General features: G+C 32.5%; 1 protein-coding gene across 1 annotated transcript in view; it reads right to left on the bottom strand.

The window, feature by feature from the left end:
- L3MBTL3 (L3MBTL histone methyl-lysine binding protein 3) overlaps positions 1-20,526 on the bottom strand; it is a 147,907-nt gene that overhangs the window by 113,031 nt on the left and 14,350 nt on the right. The window contains exons 2-5 of the mRNA XM_051997722.1: positions 13,975-14,042; positions 12,943-13,054; positions 3,097-3,208; positions 1,383-1,542 (exon numbers count right to left, since the gene is read on the bottom strand). Of these exons, the coding sequence (XP_051853682.1) occupies positions 1,383-1,542; positions 3,097-3,208; positions 12,943-13,044 (374 nt within the window). The 5' untranslated portion in view covers positions 13,045-13,054; positions 13,975-14,042. The remainder of the gene's footprint in view (positions 1-1,382; positions 1,543-3,096; positions 3,209-12,942; positions 13,055-13,974; positions 14,043-20,526) is intronic.

The raw sequence follows: 20,526 nt of genomic DNA, 5'->3' as shown, positions 1-20,526 counted from the left end.
AAATACACAATTACTTGCAATAAATGTAATCAAAAACCCATTTTGATAATAAATTGATTTTAAGATACAGCACATGTCAGGATATACCACACTTCCCTTCTAAAATGTAGTCCAGCACTGGGCTGACAAACTAGTCATATGCACTACTATATAACTAGATAAAAACATTGGTTATTTTCCTTCAAATGAATTTCAAAAACTTGTTACAAATGAAAGGTCTCAGCACAACTACTTTTACCAGTTAACAAGAATTTATTGTGTGTTTCCTATGTGCGGAATACTCTGCTAAACAATGGAGATACAAAGAAAGTAAAAATTATAGCCTCTGCTCTCAAAGAACTCATGAGTTGTTTTTTTTTATTAAAACAAATAAATAACTTGTTTTACAAAGCTAAATTAATAAACTCAAAGATCTAGAACTAGAAGGGACCTCAGAGGCTACATAATTTTAGAAATGAAGAAATGAAGTCTAGGGAAGTTAAATGACTTTCCTAATATCACATGAATGTAAAAAGATATTTGAATCCCAATTTTTATATTCCAGAGCCTATGTTCTTTCTACTTTAACCATGGTACTAATACTTATCAACTTTCATGCTATAGAATTTTTCTTTAAAAAAATCACATTACTGACTGACAATCTAATAAATACAATAAAAGAGGCAATTACTATAGTAATACTCAAGGAACTTATGAAACACAAAAAGAAGTGACAAAATAATGGAAGTAAGAATCAAAAAACCTATCAAAAATTTTAAGTATACTTAAACATTAAAAGAAAAATCTTGGAAAAAAAGAATTAGAGGCAAAAAGGCAGAGAATTAACATGAAGAGACAGAGTTACAAGAAAAGAAACAAGTATCAATAAGACAAAAATTATATGAAAAAATAAAATTAAGTACGGAAGAGGATGCAAATGGCAATTTTATTATTACTTTGCTAAATTAATTGTAGCCAAGTCTATCCTCCCAAGGAACTATCTCATTAGTCCCTGAAAGTTTGCAAGAGGGAATACATAATATATATCTTCTAAATCAATTTTATGTAACAAAAGTTCAGAAGATCTATGTAAATCTTTTTTTTTTTTTCAGTTCTTTTATATCTACTGGAATATCTTTTGAGTGTTAAAAACTGGTAAATTTTCCCCATTGGAAAAGAGCACCTTGAAAATAAAACTGTCTTATATTCCTAGCTACTTACCATAGTTCCTAACATTTAGCAAGTGCTTAATAAATGCTTATCAAAACCATCTTTAGCATTAGAAAATGTTTTTTTTTAATTAAAAAAATAATGGACATAAATCAGAAAAAGCTGAAGATTTCATTCTCCATTATCTTTAGGTCTACAAACCCCATTTTACACATAACAAAAACAAAATTTACTTGTCTTTGTTCTGACGGGCACATTTCTGACTGCAAAATTTTCCTCCAGAAAGAAACTCATCTACAGTGCCATACTGATAACAGTTTTCACAGAACGGAAGTCCTTCTACTTTCATTGTTTCCTTCAACCGTAAAGGCACCCCTGTCTTCTCTGAAAAAACTAAAAGGTAAAAGAAGAGCATCATTAAATTAGTAGCATTTCAATGTTTTCCCAAAATATATCATCAGCATGACAATGTCAATAATAGCCATATTGTGCTTTGTAGTTATAAAGGAATTTATATAACATTTTCATATTTTATTCTTATAACCACTCTGTAAAATAATCAGTATTATTTACTGATGATCAGAGAATTCAAATGACTTTTCCAGTTGTAAAGTAAATAAATGGTAGATAAAGTAAGGAACTGAACTCATCTTCTGAATCCAAGTGAAGTACTCTTTCTTTTATACAATGTGATACTTTTGCAACATTTTGACTAACCGTAAAAGGGAATAATTTATTTATTTTGGGTGTGAGGCAATTGAGGTTGTGATTTGTCCAAAGTCACACTGCTAGTAAATGTTAAGCGCCTGAGGCCAGATTTGAACTCAAGTGGTCGTGACTCTAGCGCTGATCCATCCACAGCACCACCCAGCTGCCCCTAAGAGTTTTGTTTTAAATGATCTGAAGATAGAAAGGCAGATAATGGAGGTAGAGTTTAAAAACAGAAAGAATACCTGTAATAAAGCCAAATAATAATTTATCTAAGCTCCATCCTACAGAAAACTTTAGAGGAAAAGAGAAACATCAACTTGCCAATAAATTGAGACTACCCTAGAGATCAATTTGAAGTTCAGGATTTCAGAAAGTGGTTCTTTTTGGATGATACTAGAAAAGTATTTGCTACAGTACCCAAAAATGGTCTAGACTTTTGATTAATATAGATTTTTTAAAATCTGTATTACAGTGCAAATATAGCTAAAATTCAAAATATCAACACTTCTCCATTTCCCTTTTTGTACCAAAGACCAAATATATACAATCCAATTATTCAGATATTTTCTTTGGACTTCAAAATGCATTTTTGTCCAAAAAAATTTGGTAAATTAAAGAAAAGTGGTGACACTTTTGCAAAAATACTTGCATGGACTATCATTTTATGAGTTAGCTAGAGAATTACCAATCCTCCAATTCATTTTGTATTAATCCAATCTAAAACTAGAAAACTAGAGCTATTTTAAAATATTAAGAGTTTATCCTGTTTCTTCATCTTGTTAAAATTTATGTATGAATATATTCCATGGACATCTTCCAGTGCTATTTTAGATTTAAAGTCTTTATTTTTATTATGAACTTAAACATGAACAAATATAGATGTTTCATACACAAAAAAATGAAAAAAAAAAAAAAAAGACTGTATAAGCCCCAAATTCTTGTAAGCCAGCAATTCTTTACTTTTTGGGGGGATTAGTAAACCCTCTGGCAGTCTGGTGAAGTCTATGGACCCCTTCTCAGAATAAATAGTCTTTAAACTAATACATAGAATTACAAGGGGAATCAATTATATTAAAATAAAGATGTTTTCCCATCCCAGTTTATACATCTCTTGAAACCAAAGGGTTTTTCCTGTTGCAAGACTTTACGTATTGATATACATATATGTTTATATTATAATACTTTAAAATGATCAAAACAGAAAAGAAAGAAAAAGAAAAGTCATTTCTTTCTGACCTTCTTGTGCAGTAGGCACCATCCAGGTTGTGGTAGCTGTAGCCTTTTTAACACTTTCTATCTCAGTCTCATCTGTAATTACTTCCAAGGCTCCAAATTCATTTACCCGAAACTGCAAAGAATACCAAAGAAATGAGGCAAAGTTTATTAAGGTTCTTAGTCTAATGTCTATTTAACAGTAAACAAAGTTTAGTTGTAAAACATATTATTTAGAAGTTTTAAATAATTGTGTCTACAGAGGTAATAAAAATACTACTTAAAAAAAACAAACAAGGAAAAATAGCAACATTTCTAATATAGGAAATAACAATTTACTACTTACTCTAAAGACATAATAAATAATAAAAACAGTAATATTCTACACAGCATTATGGTAAATCAGAAGAGATCATACATAAATTCTAATTGCATAAGTCATCTATTCTCTATAGCTTAAGTTTTCTCATTTGTAAAGTGAGGGGATTGGAATTTATGATGAATAAAGTCACTTTCAGCTCTAAATTCCAGGTGCTCAATAGAAATTCAGTATTATGTTTTATTCTTGAAAAACAACCAGGACATTTTAGATCAGGAAGAGCAAAGGTGAAGATAAGAGGTCTGTCACAAAAATGGTAATGGACACATACAGGAAGCCACACTTCCTTGTACAATACCTTTTTCTGCTCCCTGCTGAATTCCTCTCTCTGTCCTTGCAGAGGAGTGGAACTAGCTATAAGAGTAAGACATACCTAAAAGCCACAAGCCAATTTAGCTTTCAAGAAGCAACCTGAAAGGGCAATTTCTTCTTCAGGACATTTCAATCCCTGCAAGAAAATAATCAAAGAAAGCAGCAAAGGTATTGGCTGGAAATTTTCTGTTACTGCAATGCCAGCACCTAACAAAATATTTTCCTGAAATAGGACAGTTGGATTCTGTTAATGATTTCCTTTAAAAATTTAAAAACAAAATACTATCTTCTATTTGCTCTAATCTTTTTTCTCTTTGAAATAATAGGATCATTAATTAATTAAAACTCATTTTTGTTTGAATTCTATTTTGTAGAAACAAATATTAATTAAAAATCAGGATTACATGCAACAAAGCTTGCTTTAAAAAAAAAAAGCAGAATTTAAAGGCTACTCCTTTTAGCACTTAGCTGTTTCAGACAATTATTTTCTAAATAAACATTCTATCTGCCAACTAAAACTTAACTATTTACTGTACATAAAAATAAAATTATTTTATTTATTTGGAGTTTCTCTATATAAGACTGAAAAATCTCAAGAAAAAGATTTTATTAAATTAGCAAAGCATTTATTTGCTATACTGAACTCAATATTTCTTGTAGCAAGAGTTGATGCATTCTAACAAGTCAGAAGAACTGTTGAAAACAAATGAAAATGTCTTCTCTTATTTGCATGTAGCAAGGATACTTTCAAAACCAGGCAAAAGTAGGGTTCACAGTGAGATGGGCGTAAAGAGAGATAGGTAAGAAGAAACAGACCAAAAAAACATCTTTTTCCAGGGAAAGACTCAGTTCTCTTCATGTAGACAACCCTTTCTTCTTTCCCTTTGGGACCTTTCCCCCTTCATATACAAAATGTGAATACAATTAGAATTTTCTTGGACATGTCAGAAAGAAAGGACTCAATCCTACAAATGTGAAATAAAGGAGAAAACATTGCTGTGCCTGGAAAGAAATGACAGAAAGAAACAAGCACACTATCATTTAGTTAAGTGAAAAAAATGAAGATGGAAGATTTGACTTTTCTAAACCAATACAAACCTGATGCTAAAGTGAAAAGTTCAATATCAGGACCCAAAAGAATGAAAACTGCAAGCTACAAAACAAGACTAACACTACCATCTACTGGACAAGGTTAGACAAAACAGGATGTCACAATAATTACTGCTAATTAATAAATCTAATAGTATCAGTATCATTTTGGGGAAAAATATCCAAAATCTATCAAAGACAATATATGTGAATTTAAAAATTCCTATTAGGAAAGTCATATTTCCTTTTTTATACTTCATTCTTTATTTCACAGTTGGGGCAACTGAGTGTTGATATGGATGACTCTACTATTAAGAAACCATAAGGGGCATATGTGAAAAATTAGGTAACACATCAAATCAAATTTCTAAACTATTGCTAAATCTATCAAGCTACTCTAGACTTCTTTCCACAAATGAATCAAATACCTCATGTGAAAATAAAATTCAACAACTATCTATTAAACACCTACTATCTATGCAAGTTGCCATTAACGTTGCCTGAAATATAAACCCATAACACAGAGACTATAAATTTTGATGGCTTCAGCAATAAAATAATAGGTCTTAATCACCAGGACTCATCTTAATATTCTGATCCCAAATCACCTATTCTCTAAGCAAAGAGTCAATAATCTTCAACTCTAAGGTTCAGGCTGGCCACCATAGATGTAGCAATCTTTTTGTTAAAGTTTTTATTAACTTTTAGCACAGTAAAAATTTTTTTTTCCTGCTAAGGCAATTGGGGCTAAATGACTTGCCCAGGGTCACAAAGGTAGGAAGTGTTAAGTGTCTGAGGCCAGATTTGAATTCAGGTCCTCCTGACTTCAGTACAGGTGGTCTATCCACTGTATCCCCCGCACGGTAAATTTTTAAGAAAATTTGTTACATCTCAAAAAATTAAAAATACCTCAAATAAACATCAGAGTTTCACTTGTCACTTATTATTTTATTTACTTTCTCCCATTCTGTTTTTACAAAAACAGATAGGATCAAGTGTTTTGTTTTTTCACTTCTTGTTATTCTTGTTTTTAGGGTAATTAAAATATATCTCAGCAACATTTCTCATGGCCACCACTTCCTTTGCACTCATATGGTGGCAACCCTGATTCATACCTTTGATAACTTCTCTCTTGCACAATTATAACTTCCTAATTGGGAGCACTGCCTCAAGTCTCCCTTTTCACCAAATTATCCTGCACACAATTTCCAAAATGATCTTGCTAAAACTCAAATCCAGTCAAGTCATTCTCCTCTTTAATAAATTCCAACGGTTTCCTCTGTTTCTAGGATAAAATATTAACTCCTCTAATTAACATTCAAAACCCTTTTATACTTTACCACCTCTACCTTGCCAGCCTTGGTCCTACATTTTGCCTTTTTCTTCATTCCACAATGCAGTCAAATTAGTCATCTTAATATTCTTCACACATACTACTCCATCTCTAAAATCTGTGTCTTTGCCCTGGTGGACCCCATTCCTTTAGTATATAATTTCTTCTTATCTCAACCTGGAAGAATCCCTTGTTTTCTTCAAACTTACTTCAAAACCACCTTCCAGACAAAGTGTTTCTTGATCCCTCCTTCTCCTACTTTTAGTGCCTTCTCCAACATGTTACCTTTTATGTTTGAATATACTTATAAATGCAAATATTATCTCCCTCCCAAAAATTTAAGTTCCTTAAGGGCAGGAAATGTTCCATTTTTATTTTTGCATCCTCAGCATCTAACACTTTGTCTGGAATATAAGCATTTAATAAATGCTTACTTTGAAGATTGATGAAAATTTAGGATTGAAGTTGATTATGTTGTCTATACACTGTAATTCAAGTTTTAGGCATAAAGCTCCATAAAGACTAATATGTTATAACTCTTTTGCTCTGAAAGAACACTCAAATTCTGAAGTTGATCAAAATGTGAATATATTCATAACAACAGCTAAAAATCCTTATTTTTTACCTACACTTCCCTTTGAAATCATCAATTTGAGTGTTCTGCACAGTTTGAAGGAATATTAAAACAAATTCTTCAGTTCTTTAGAAGTTCTTTGAAACATCAATGATGAAAATATTAAATTTATTAAAACGTGTTATCTACTCATATCCTAAAAATTAGTCTGTACTACAGCTATAATTGCATAAACAAAATATAGACAATTTCTAAATTTCCTGAAATACAGTGATGTGTAGAGACCTACTTTTCTTCTTCATGTAATTTTTTTTTTTTGCCCCAAGAATAGGCCTCAACTTTAATTCTTTGTAAATTGTAGTACTCCCATCACTCCCAGCCAAAGAACATTAGTGGAAGAACACTATTGCTGAAAAAAATGTCTTTAATCTCAGGAAGAAATTAAGGGTCGCTTCATGAAATCATTGCACAAGTTCCCAAAGTCAAAGTTCCCCTTCTGTTCAATTCTGGGCCCAATGCATTGTCTATTTCAGTGTTTTCTCAAAGTCTGTCCAAGCAATACAAGTTGTTTGCCCAAATGCAGCTTTGACAATAGGCAGCCTTCATCTTACATGGTTTTTGGTTTGTTTGTTTTTTTTCCCTGTGTGGCCTGTTAGGTCAAACTCTTTTAAGGGATTATGGATCTCACTGAGGAGGCCCTGCCACATTCCAAGGATTGATGCAATCACAGTATAGTGCTACTCATGAAGAAGAGCATCTGGAGGACTTTGCCATCTAAAAAGTGAGTGCCAGTAGACTGCAAATAGCTCTGTTCTGTTTTGAAACATGAGGGAAATAAGATTAAAAAACACCTCAAAACTATAAGGTAATTATATTAACTATGTTAAAAAATATATACCAAGAAATAGTGCTAAATTTGTAGTATTAAGACTTGATAAACAAGTATGACTCCTGACCTCCAACAATTACAGGTAATATAATTTTTAACAAGACTAAGAATCTCCCTGAGATTCTCAGAAACTAAGTATTAAAATATTTCCATTACCTACATCAAGAACTTGTAATAAGAAAAATGCTTTGAGAAACTTAAAATAAGTACTATACTAAGAATAAATATGATTACCTCTAATATACATAATATACTCACATAACTAATACTAGAAATATTTATCAATGTTCAAACTCCATCACAGAATAGTTTTAATTATGTTATATAGATGCTAAATCCTGACTTTATATTCAGGATTCAATTCCTGATCTAGGTTTTTGTTTAGGAATGTTTAAGTTCCTATTCAAAACTCTGACTGTGCTATTTACCTTTGTGACCTTGGAAAAAGTTGATTAGCCTCTTGGAGACTTAATTTCCTCATCTATAACAAAAAGAGGATCAAACGAGATGATCCTCATGTTCCCTTCCAAATCTTGATCCTAGGTTACTATTCCATATCGGATCATAGGCTTAGATCTGGAAGGGATCTTAGAGGTCACTTGAGAAGTGTTTTTCCAACAATTCTGCATTATTCAGTCTCAAATATTTTTATTTCCCTATTAGTCATCCATAAATAATTCTAATTAAGTTGGATAGGTAAAGCTTCTAATTGGAAGCTGACTAGAATAATCTGACTTTTCTGAAAGCTCCAATTCTGGCCAAGTTGGAGCTTGGGAGAAGTCCATTGAGACTTAACAAAACTCTTCAAAACAGCAATACATATTACTATAAAGGGCTAACAAAACATCCCTTGCATTAATTGCTATAATTCTGATACCTGAGCTACTTGTTTTGATGTGAAGTTCTGAGGCTACCATCACATTCTACAGGTTACAAACATTCATTATAAGAACCTTATATCTGTATAATGCTTTATAGTTATCAAACAGCTTTAACAATCACTTTTCATTTACCCAACCCTGAGATATAGGCTGATATGAATTATAATCTCCATGACATTGATAAGAAAATCGAGGCTTAGAAAAATATTAAGTGGTTTGTTCCATGTCATGATACTGATTAGAAATGGGGCTTCTATATGTGTTTGTGTATGTATATATGTGTATAAATGTTTGTGTGTTGGAATGTATGTGTATATGTGTGTATAGGTATATGTAGACAAATGGCTATAGATAAATAAAAATACAATCGTGTTTAATATAGCCTTCTTGGGAGGAGGAACAAGAGAAAGGTGGGAGAAATAAAGTAAAATTGTAGAGCAGAAAACCTATAAGAAAGCAAAGAAAACATGGAGAGCCTTCTTGAAGTGGAAATTTATAGCTTTATAACTTGAATCCTATCTTATATTCTGCTATTCACATGGCAATGTGTTTTTTTCCCTACCTTGTATTTTAAAATAAATTTTTATAACATGAAAAACACCCCAACAACAACAACAACAACAAAAGTATGCTTCAATCTGTAAAAAAGCAGGGGAAATGGGGTTTTTGCCCCCAAGCTAGTATTCTTTTCACTAAACCAAACAACCTCTCTAAGTATTATGTTGTGACCCTACAGTATTTACATTTATTATATCAAAAACAAAAATCCAGACAATATGAAGAAGAGATATGGAAGATTCCATGATTTATTCCATTTTCCCCATAACCTTAGCTTTGTATAGAACAAATTCCCTTCAGATTTCTTATGTAACTCAGATTTTAATACATAAACAAAATTTGGTTTAGAGAATCTGAACTACATAATTGACTTGGTAATGTCTGGACTGCCTCAAGGGGAAAAAATGATAAGAGCCTAAAACAACAATAAAAGATAATAATGAAAACTATAATGACTATAAAAGATAATGAAACTATATCTGCCCATAGCTATACAATACAAAATGAGACAAATATATCATAATTAAACCAGGTGATCTGATTAGTCTTAATAATTAAGTTAGATAATTCAAACTAAAAACTATATTCATATTTTTATGCTAACCAAATTAATGGAGAAATAATTACAATTCCATTGTCTGGACAACCTTGAAGTAATCCAAAATTTTCAGCAAGAAGTCTGTTTTACTACTAGATTTACTACTACTTACAGAGTAGAAGTTCTATGCAACTGTGTCTGAAACTGATTAAACTAATAATAGCTTAAAGGATAAAAATCTCCTATAGGTTGTAATAGAAAACAAGGCATTAAAAAAAAGATATCAGAGAAAAAGTGTAATAGCAATAGCTGATTAAAATAAAAGTGAACTTAAACATTCCTAAACAAAAACCTAGATCAGATGGTAATAAATAGCAACAAAGAAAGACCTAAGTGAACATCATAAAACTTATTTATATAGCCTAACAATTTGAAAGTTTATTTGGCATAGTAGTTGAATAGCAGGCCTTAGAATCAGGAAGAACTGGAGCTGTGTCTCTTCCTAGCCCTATGACCCTAAGAAAATAGTTCCTCTCTCAGTGCCACCAGGAAAACTGTCTTAAGTTTCTAAATTGCCAAGCAGGAGCCCACCTGCATTGGGAAAGGCAGTTTTCTCAACCAGTTTTCCATATCAATGAAATCACCATAATGAAATCTTAAAAAAAAAAAAGTCACGAGTGTTTTATCCCTTTTGTGACATAAAAGTAAAAAGCCTTTAAGCAAACTTAACATGAGGACAAAGTACAGATCAATAGCTTCATTTCATCAAATCCAGATACAGAAACATAGAATGTTGTAGCTGGATAGCACTCAAAACATCTAGGTGTCCAACTCCACCAATTTTACAAATGAGAACTCTCAGGAAAATGAAATAACTAAAGGTTGTTGTTTGTCCTTTCTCAAAGAGAAACATGACATCACAGAGGTGATACCATGACATACAAGTAAACTGGATTAAGTGAGGGAGAGCTGTGCAAGATCAACAGCCCCATTTTCTCCTCCAGAGTCATCTGGTTCCAGTGGCAAGATATAGATCAGGATGACTGGAGATGGCCCTGGATGAACTCACTATAGATAGACTCATAAAAGAACTGGGATAACAACCCAGTTCTCTTGGCTCTTCAACCAAAGTTCCTCTAAATATAACATTTTATGAATCCATCATTTAACTAGTGCAGATGTTCCCTCTACTAAAAATTATTTTCTTCAATGAAGTCCATCCTATGTGAGAATTACCATAAATGAAAAATCAATATTCTTGAATCCAACCTGATAGTAAGCCTTAACCTGTTTTTTTTTTTTTTAGATATTACACATAAATTTTATGCTTGGACCATTCTCAAAAGCAGTCCAGTTTGGTGAAATCTGCCAGAGCTAGAATTTCAAGGAATGACATTGACTTCTAGAACTCAGAATCGCCACCATACAATCACCACACCTATTCCAGGCCCACAGAATTTTTCTGTAATCTAATTTAAAGAGAGAGACAGGTAGAAACAGGGGTGTTGCGAGACTCAATGAGATATTGGTTATATCCAAAATTGAGTGTTATATAAATGTCAGATATTTTTATTATTATTATAGAGTCATTAAAGCTTCTATTGTACTCCTGCTGAGCTCAAGCAATGATTACAGAGCAATATAGAGGCATAGTAAGTAGCAAATGTTTAACAACTAAAAGGCTAGATGATATAACATGCACAACACATTTTAAAATTTAATCTGGATTATCAAAATTTTCCCCAAAATTTTCTAAATTCTACACAATTAGCAAAACAATAAATTAAGATCTAGGTTCCAGGATTGATGACTTCTGTAAGTGACCATACTGAAAATTTAGCTATTAGCTCTAATATACTCTGGCTAGAAATATACTTCAATTTCATACACACACACACACACACACTCACACACACACACTCACACACACACACACACACACACACACACACACAGAGTATGTAACTTCAGTTTAACTACTGACAAGCAGGAGCAAAGGAAGGAAATGAAAAGATTGAGGATATCCTTCTATGGAGACTTTTCTTATCTTTACCAAAAAGGTTTGATTTATAGGCATAGTCTCACTGAAAGAAAAGAAAAGTGCATAATTATCTCTATTTACAAAGCAGATGATTTAGAGAATAAATCTATTTACAAAAAAGACATTCATTTAACAAAAGAAGCACAGTGCCTAGCACACAATAGGTGAGAAAAATGCTTGTTAAATGTCTGATCAATAGATTGTTTAAAAAAAAAAAAGCAAGCATTCTATTACATTTAAAGCAATTCTATTTGCAAAACAAAACAAAACAAAACAAAAAAACCTAACATATGGCAATTCAAGAAAAGACTTGAATATGACCTATATTGTAGATTGATGCATATTTGTAAATTGTAAATCTATATGTATAAATGGTCATTTCTGTATGCACACAGAGTAGAAGTTTATCAGATCATGATATATTCATCCTCTCATAAGGGTATTCACACATTTGGGCAAATATGTGCAATTATTCTATTCCAAAATAATATAAAATGTCGGGCTTGAATTTCAAACAAGTTTATTCATTCCAATATTCAGATAGGTATAAGTTTAGAATGACAAGACAGATTTTGGATATACATTACAATAGAAGCAATTAAGAATCTTTAAAGAAATTTATTAACTGTATCATGACACTATATTACCAATTATTATGTTATTCTCCAGAAAAATGGTAACAAAAAGAATGAGAAGCTAGAGCTCAATTTACTAAGAAAGTACTTCATACACTAAAAGAATAATAAAGTATAAAACATTTACATTTACAAGTTGCTGGTTTTTTCCCAAGAAGCATAAATGCTTCACAAATTTAATTATATTTACTCTTATCACAACAAAATACTGATTTTTATGAAGGGAATGTGAAACAAAAATGTTATGTAATTTATTTTAAATCACATGCCAATATAATAAGTCAAGTCTCATATATTTGTTTCCAGGATTAAAATACACTTGAAAAGTTTAACATTTACTTAAATTCTGCATAATGATCACAAGAAGGAAGTTCTCTAGTCCTCTGCTTTTAAGACTCAATGACAATGAAAAGTCTCTTAATATTTTAATTTTTAGAAATGATGGAAAGGCTTCATAGCTTATTATAGAGGCTCATAATACATAGGATAAATATATGCAAATTTTATATTTATGCTAAGTACTCACTTGATGTGTGCTTAAGTACTTATTGTTTTTGTATGTGTGTTTGACAGAATGGATATGCATACACATATTTATTAAAAATGAACCAGCAATAAAAATGTCCCTTTAGACAACTTACCTTTAAATCACTTCCTGGAAGAGTACCTACTCCATCTTTCCAGTCCATGACACTGAATACATCAAACTCTTGGCCACTTGTACTAGAAGCAGGTTCATTCATGATGCATACACTGAAAATATCAACAATATAATGTAACTAAAAATTTAACTCCATGCTCAGATTTACCTCTGAAATTCAATTTTTATACTCATTTCTTCAAATCCACTTAATTCCACATTTTTCATATTCCAAAATGATTTTTTAGACCACTTCATAAAAAATTCACAATTTGAATTTTCAGTTGAAGCAAATATTAAGTTATGACTCTCTAGCTGAACAAGAAAAAAAGTAGCATGGAATAATTTTGCTATTCTGCAAAAGGTTTGATTTAATTACTTGTTGGTTTAATACTACTTAAAATTTCAAATTATGAATATATGTGTATAATGACAAAATATCAAAATTTCTTGCCATGAATTTAATGATCCCTAATTGACAACCAGATTTCTCAGTTTTGCTTTTGTAAGCCCAGCAAATAAATAGGACAAGGAAAATGATTACTATAGAACGATGAAATTAACATGAATTATGGTGGCTGCGTGGACAGTGAAAAACAAAACTCTCAGTGAATTCTTTCACTGATTTTTCAACTCATATGATAATCAGTTGATTATTTTGAGTTTCAGGGAGAACAAGAAGATCGAAATGACAACAATAGTAAAGTTAGCCCAGCAACCTGTGACACTGCTTTCATTTCTCAAGAAATTAATATGAACAGCACCACCATTACATTGTATCCATGCATACATTCATTCAAACATATATGTATACATTTTGTTCAGTTGTGTCTGACTTTTTGTGACCCTATTTGGGATATTCTCAGCAAAGATACTAGAGTGATTTGTCATTTCCTTCTCTAGCTCATTTTACAGACGAGGAAACTGAGACAAACAGGGTTAAGGCTCAGAGTAACACAGCTCCTAAGTAAATGTCTTTTTCTAAGTGCTTTAGTATTTTTTTCTAATTCAACAAAGTATAATCTTTACCAACCTGTGTGCTGATTTCAGTTCTGCTGTTAGGATTGACTGACTTCCTCAATATTCTTTCTTCTTGTCTTTCTTTAGAGGAAGAAAATGTCACAAGTTAGATTTATATTCTCAAGACCATTTCTAACTGTCCATATTTAAAACACAGAATTTTGAGAAAATACTAGAATTTCCTCTTTGATGTTTTTGTCCCTACTTGCTTTAGGCAAAAGCCAAAGATTGGGCTTAAAAAGGAATTGGGCCAGACATGATGATCATTTTTGTAATTCCTGCTGCCAAAAAGGCTTCTGAGATTAGTGGACTACTTAAGCATGGTCATTCTCAGATGCAATATGGCTAAAGCTGACCATCACTGTAACTGATATCACTATAGTCAACTCAAAACCAGAGAGTCATCAGGCTTCTTAAGGAGGAAAGAATCAGCTCAGGTTAGAAAAATGGAACAGTACAAAACTTCTGTTCTCATCAATACTGTGATCAGTCTAGGAGCAGTCACTACTACTTCTGGCCTAGGCAAGCTAGATCCCATCTCCAAAAAAACAAAAGGTGAGAGTGCTGATGGGAGGGAGGAAAATTGACCCATGGAAATTATAAAATACTGAGTGAACAAAAAAAGCACTGCTTTTTAGCTGTGGATTGGGTTTTGCCTTGTACTAACTAGTAAAATGCACTGATTTCCCATTAGCTAATGGCAGACAAAGTGACTTCCTTCTAACAGCTAGTACAGTAACAGTAATTACACAATTTCTTCCAGTATAGGGACTGAGAAACTTGAACAGCCCTTTAGAGACAAGTTTCAATGTGCTGTTTTTTTAGTCAGATATTCAGCATGTTAGTTCCACTATTTTCTTTTACAACTGAATAATAAAAGTTTTTGAGAAAGAAAAATTATGCCAAGACACTATTTTTGCTTTATTATATGGCTGATGTAACTATGTTCTATGTCATTACATACCTTTCCTGCTCTGTGTTAGGTGCTGCTTAAAACAGAATATAATTAATCCTCATTAGCTTCTGGGAGGGAAGTAGTGAAGTTCATAAATTCAACAGTACAATATATAAATCTACACATACACAAATCAACACACCTAGTTACTGTATAATATTCATTATATAAAGTAAACTGCTTGATTCTTGAGAAGTACTCATTTAGAATATAGAATTAGAACTAATAATCTACATATCTAAAATTCATAAACCATAAAAAATTTCACATGAATCAACTTCCAATGCTCTTTTCCCAAGTTAGAATTTTTCTAAAATATTTCATATATTTTGAAAGACTATAAAAAAGGCAAAGTTGAAGACAAATGCTATAGACACAATAGTAATGTACTAGTAATGTCTACCTCTTTTTGCATCATATTAAGCTTATTTAAGATGTAATACAGATTAGTGGATAGAGAACAACCCTATAAATAAAGATGATGTATGTTCAATTTCCATTTCTGACACTCTCTAACTCTGTAACTCTGGACAGATTATTTAACCTCTCAAGGCCCCAGACCACTCTCTAAAATTTTGAATTACAGAACCGTATGTCAATTTGTAGTGATATGTAGTAAGTTTCTCATTTAAAGCTCTCTATCCAAACAATGAAATTAACGTTACAGATGATAACTAATAACCCATATATCTAAGAGACTGCTTCAAATTCAAAATTCGTACATTGTTTTATCCTAAAGATCATGGCTCTTTAAATTTTCTATAAAACTGATAGTATAAGGAGTTTTTACCATGCTTCCATGTCACGAAATAATTTTAAAGCCAGTGGCTATTTTGCACCTTGGTTAAATATCATTGCTAAGTCTTAGAGCCATTGGCAGAGATTATGCATTTTTCTTCCATCTACTAATCAGGTACCAATGCCAACAGTCAATATTATTTTGGCAGGAGTGGTCCCTTCTGTGACATTACAAGTCTTTCCATCTCAGTTTTAGTTTTCTTCTTCCATTAGCAAAAAAAAAAAAAAAAAAAAAAAGTGAGGGAAAGATTTTATACTTCAACAAATGAGAGTTCTTATGGGTAACATTTTAAAAACTGTGTGGAACATTTTTTCTCTTCAATGCAACTAGTACATACACAATCAACACTGGAAGTGATGAAACCAGTTTAATCTGTTAAAAAATCTTGTTGCAAAGTTATGTTTGATTGTGTAAAGGATTCTGCTCCTCCAATTAAGGCAACTTGTAATTGATGCCACTATGTTGTCATTGCTAGGAAGTTGCCTAAAATTGATATTTAACCTAACTATTGAATGCAAAATCATCATCCTGGACTATAGAAAAGGAAAAACAATTCTGAAAGACTTAAGAATTCTAATCAACTAAATGTTCCACCAGAATTCCAGAGATTTGAAGAAAAAGAATGTTTTCTAACTCATGTCAAGACAATCATGGACTAATATGAAAGAAAAAAATGTACTTTGGGATGTGTACAAAGAGGGAATTTATTGTGTATGACCATATGTATGTGATGCAGGAGTTCCATATTTTCTTTTTTTTTTCCCCCACCAGTGAGTGAGGGAAGTAGGGAGCAAAAGTACTCTATAATTGAAAACAAAATTTTTTTAATGGGAAAGCAAAGGTCCTTTTAATGCCTCTACTTAAAGAGTACAAAAAGCTCTCCTTTAAAATGGACAAAACAAAGACTTTGCCCACTCAGTATAAGACTCTTATTTCAGTGTTAAAATAAAGATCTCTAAGTACAAGAAGATAAAAAAAAGTACTCTAAAGCCTTCTCAGTGTCTTTGCTAACTGGTAGATAGAACTGAAAGAAAGGAAAAATCACTTATGGCTGAATCTATAACCAAATCTTGTATTTTTTTTTTTTTTTTTTTTAGTCTATATATCAGTTACTATGATGCCGAAACAGGCAGATGGGGGGAAAAGTCAATCATTGTCATATTCAAAGAACACCAGTTTCTGACTGAAATGATAAACTAAGATTAGCTCTTCATGTTGAATTTCTTCACTCATGATATATACAATATAGGAGCATCTCTAATGCACATCATTAACCATCTAAAATACTTTTTCTTGAAAGTTGTCCAGCTCTCCTGAAAACTTAAGATTCCCTTATTGCTATAAACCATAGGAAGACACCCTGAATATACTTCTAGTGGATGCTATCATGCCCCACATCTCATTATTGAGATCACCATAGTAGGTATTCTCTTCATCACTGCAAGAGCCAAGAAGGCAGTAGCTACAATTTCCTGTAAAAATGAGACCATAATGCCTACTTACTAGTGAGCACATGTCTTTCTCAAATCATCTCATCAATATGAACCTTCCATAAAAATTGAGAAGAAAGACAGAAGGATCAGACAAAAGAAGAAATCACAGTTCATTACTTGCTTGACCCCAAACAATCTTAATACAAGAAATTCAACAAATATTTAAGTATCTACTTTTCCCAGAGAAATAGGTCAGTGATAATGGTGAACCAAAGTTTAGATAAGGAAAAGTTACTGCTTTCAAAGAGCTTGCATTCAAATAAGGGAATAAGACAAACAAATTAAATCAGTATTGTTGTTGAATTTTTAATTTTCCAATAAAATTGAGTAGAGAAATGCCAAATATAAGTAAATGCATAATGTATGCATAATAAGACAAAAACTTGGCAATTGTGATTTGAATTACATATAGAATTTCCTCTACCAATGCAGATTTACACCTACTCAGTAATTTGTAGTATTAAGAGGACTGTCTAGACCAGGGGTCCTCAAACTTTTTAAATACAGGGCCAGTTCACTGTCCCTCAGACTGTTGGAGGGCCGGACTATAGTAAAAAGAAAAACTTTGTTTTGTGGGCCTTTAAATAAAGAAACTTCATAGCCCTAGGTAAGGGTTTGGATAAACGTCTTCAGCTGCTGCATCTGGCCCACTGCTGTAGTTTGAGGACCCCTGTATAAAGCATCCCTAAGAAATGATCATATTTCTTCCTTAAGAGAAAATCACTAATTTACAAGTCAACATATTCCACTTTTGGACAATTCTATATTGTTCAAAACTTTTCATTATATTTTTGAGTTAACATTTAAAAAGTTTGAGGACCCCTGGTCTAGAGCATGTGAGGAATAGTGACTTGCTCCATATCCTGAATTACAATAGCTTTAGGTTTTTCTACTTCATTTTTCTTCCCTCCTACAATTTATTCTTCATGCCATTATCAAAAAGCTAGTACACATCAGTCACAGGACTCGAAAGATCCAGGTCTTACTGGATCTGAGGTATGTGAGGTCTGAAGGGAAAGATCATCAAAAGGAGGTAATATTTGAGTTGAGCATTCTAACACAGAGGTGGAAAAGGGCTAGATATGGTCAAATAACAGAAAAGGGCCTACTCTGAAGTACAAAGAGCACAGAGATGAGGTTGATGAGGTTACATAAAAATGACAAGATGGTGTCAAAAAGTAGAGGGGCTCTGTCACTAGGCAAGAGTTTGAATACTGCTTACTGACAACTGGGAATCACAAAATTCCTGAACAAGTGAACAGTATGACTGCATCAAGATCTCCAAAGATTATTTTGATAATGGTATAGAAAACAGATTGGAGGAGAGAAGAGGGAAAAAAGGCAAAAGTTATTAAAATTCAAGGCATATGGCAACAAGTACCTATAAGTCAAGTATGAACATTAGAGATAAGGAAAGGAAAAAGAAAAGTCAAAGACATAGACTCTAAAAGGACCAGTTAGGATATAAAAATTGTCTGAAGAATTCTCTTAAGACAGTTACTAATTAGCTTTGACAGATGGAATTAACAAATTAGGTAAATGATTAGAAATAAGAAATGAGAAATAAGGAAGAATTTAAAACATGGCAGGCAGATCTATTAAAAAAAAATGAAGTCAGAAAAGAGGAGTAAATTTAGGGGCAAGTTTGGTTTGTGGTATGGATTTGAGGCTCTGAGGAATATTAAGGTAGAACCCTGAAGGCAGAAGGATAGAGAAATACAAAGACAGGAAAAGAAAGTTGGGCTGTGAAGTTAGAGTTGAAAGTCACTTGAACACAGACAGTAATGGAAATTATGGAAATTAATGTCATAAGACAAAAGAGGCTGAAAGAATTTGGGGAATATCCAACTTAAGAAGTAAATAAGAGGATAAGGCTTTTACAAAAAAAATACAAAAGAACGGTTGTAAAAGTAGAAGCTGTGGTGTCTTTGAACCATGGGAAATGGGTAAGCTCCAATATTACTTTGTAGGGATCTGGTAGAAACCTAAAATGGATATAGGCTCATTGGGGCAAACTCTTTATCTACCTTTCTTTCATTCCTGTAAAAAATCTCAGTATGACAACAAGTACAATGAACATATTCTGTGCCTTGTTCAGTCATAATTTTAGACATGCTTCCACTCTATGACCCTACTAGGGGATTTCTTGGAAAAGATACCAGAGTGGTTTGCCATTTCCTTCTCCAGTTCATTTTACAGAAGAGAAAACTGAGGCAGAGTTAAGTGACTTATTCAGGGCCACACAGCTAGAAGTGCCTCAGGCTGGATTTGAACTCAGGTTATCCTGACTCCAGGGCCTGAGCTCTATCCATAGCACTATCTTAGCAATCTTAGCACACCTAGAGCCTAGCCAATTTAGCAAGCATTTATTAAGCATCTACCATGTGTTACAATCTTAAATATTTAAAGATTTTGTTTTAGGTTCCTGCCCTCAAGGGCATTAAATCTGACTAAGATATACCTAGATAAATACAACATGAAGAATCAAAAAAACCTTCTCAGTAATGCTAACCATAGGGCTGGTCTTTAAAGGAAGCTAGAAGTTCCAAGCAGAGGGAAAGGATTAAATAAAGCATTCCAGGGATAGGGGATAGCCTATGAAGAGCCATGCAGAGAGGATATGGAATGTTGTTTAAGAGGTAGAGCAAGTAGGTCATTTTGGTTGGAACAGAGAATATGTGAAGAGGAGTAATGTATAATCAGCCCAGAAAGATAAGATGGAGCCAGATTGTGAAGGGCTTTAAATGCTAGGTAGGACACAATCCTGGAACTTAGTATAGGATCTTGCATTCAGGGGCCATTTTTTAAAAAATCATTAAAGAATGAATTAGATCTTGCTACAAATGTCCATGAATCCTCAAAGAAAGTAGTCAAAAACTAACAGGTATGCTTCTAAAGCATTATAGCAGTATTTCAATTGTATAAAACCCTGAGAGGAAACAAAAAACAAAAGGGAAAGGAAAAGCAGAATATAAGGGATTAATAATAGCTAGAATTTGCATAGTAATATGTATAACTTTACAATTTATAAAGCACTTTACATTATTCATTTTATCCTCACAACAACCCTGTGAGGTAGGTGCTTTTATTATCCCTATTTTATAAAGGAGGAAACTCTGTAAAAAGTGCCTTGTCCAGGGTCATAAAGCTATTAAGTATTTGACACTGAATTTGAACTTCGGTCTTCTTGAATCCAAGGATGGCACTCTATCTGCTGGACCATGTAACCACTTTCAGAAAAGACAATTCCCATTTGGAATAGCTGAGAGCAGAATCTATGATCTCAATCTCATTAAGTAAAACTAAAGAACATCTATT

The sequence above is a fragment of the Antechinus flavipes genome, chromosome 4 (assembly GCF_016432865.1).
Source record: "Antechinus flavipes isolate AdamAnt ecotype Samford, QLD, Australia chromosome 4, AdamAnt_v2, whole genome shotgun sequence".
Classification (NCBI taxonomy): Eukaryota; Metazoa; Chordata; class Mammalia; order Dasyuromorphia; family Dasyuridae; genus Antechinus; species Antechinus flavipes.
Note: the sequence above shows the minus strand (reverse complement) of the source record. Positions and strands in the feature narration are given on the sequence as shown.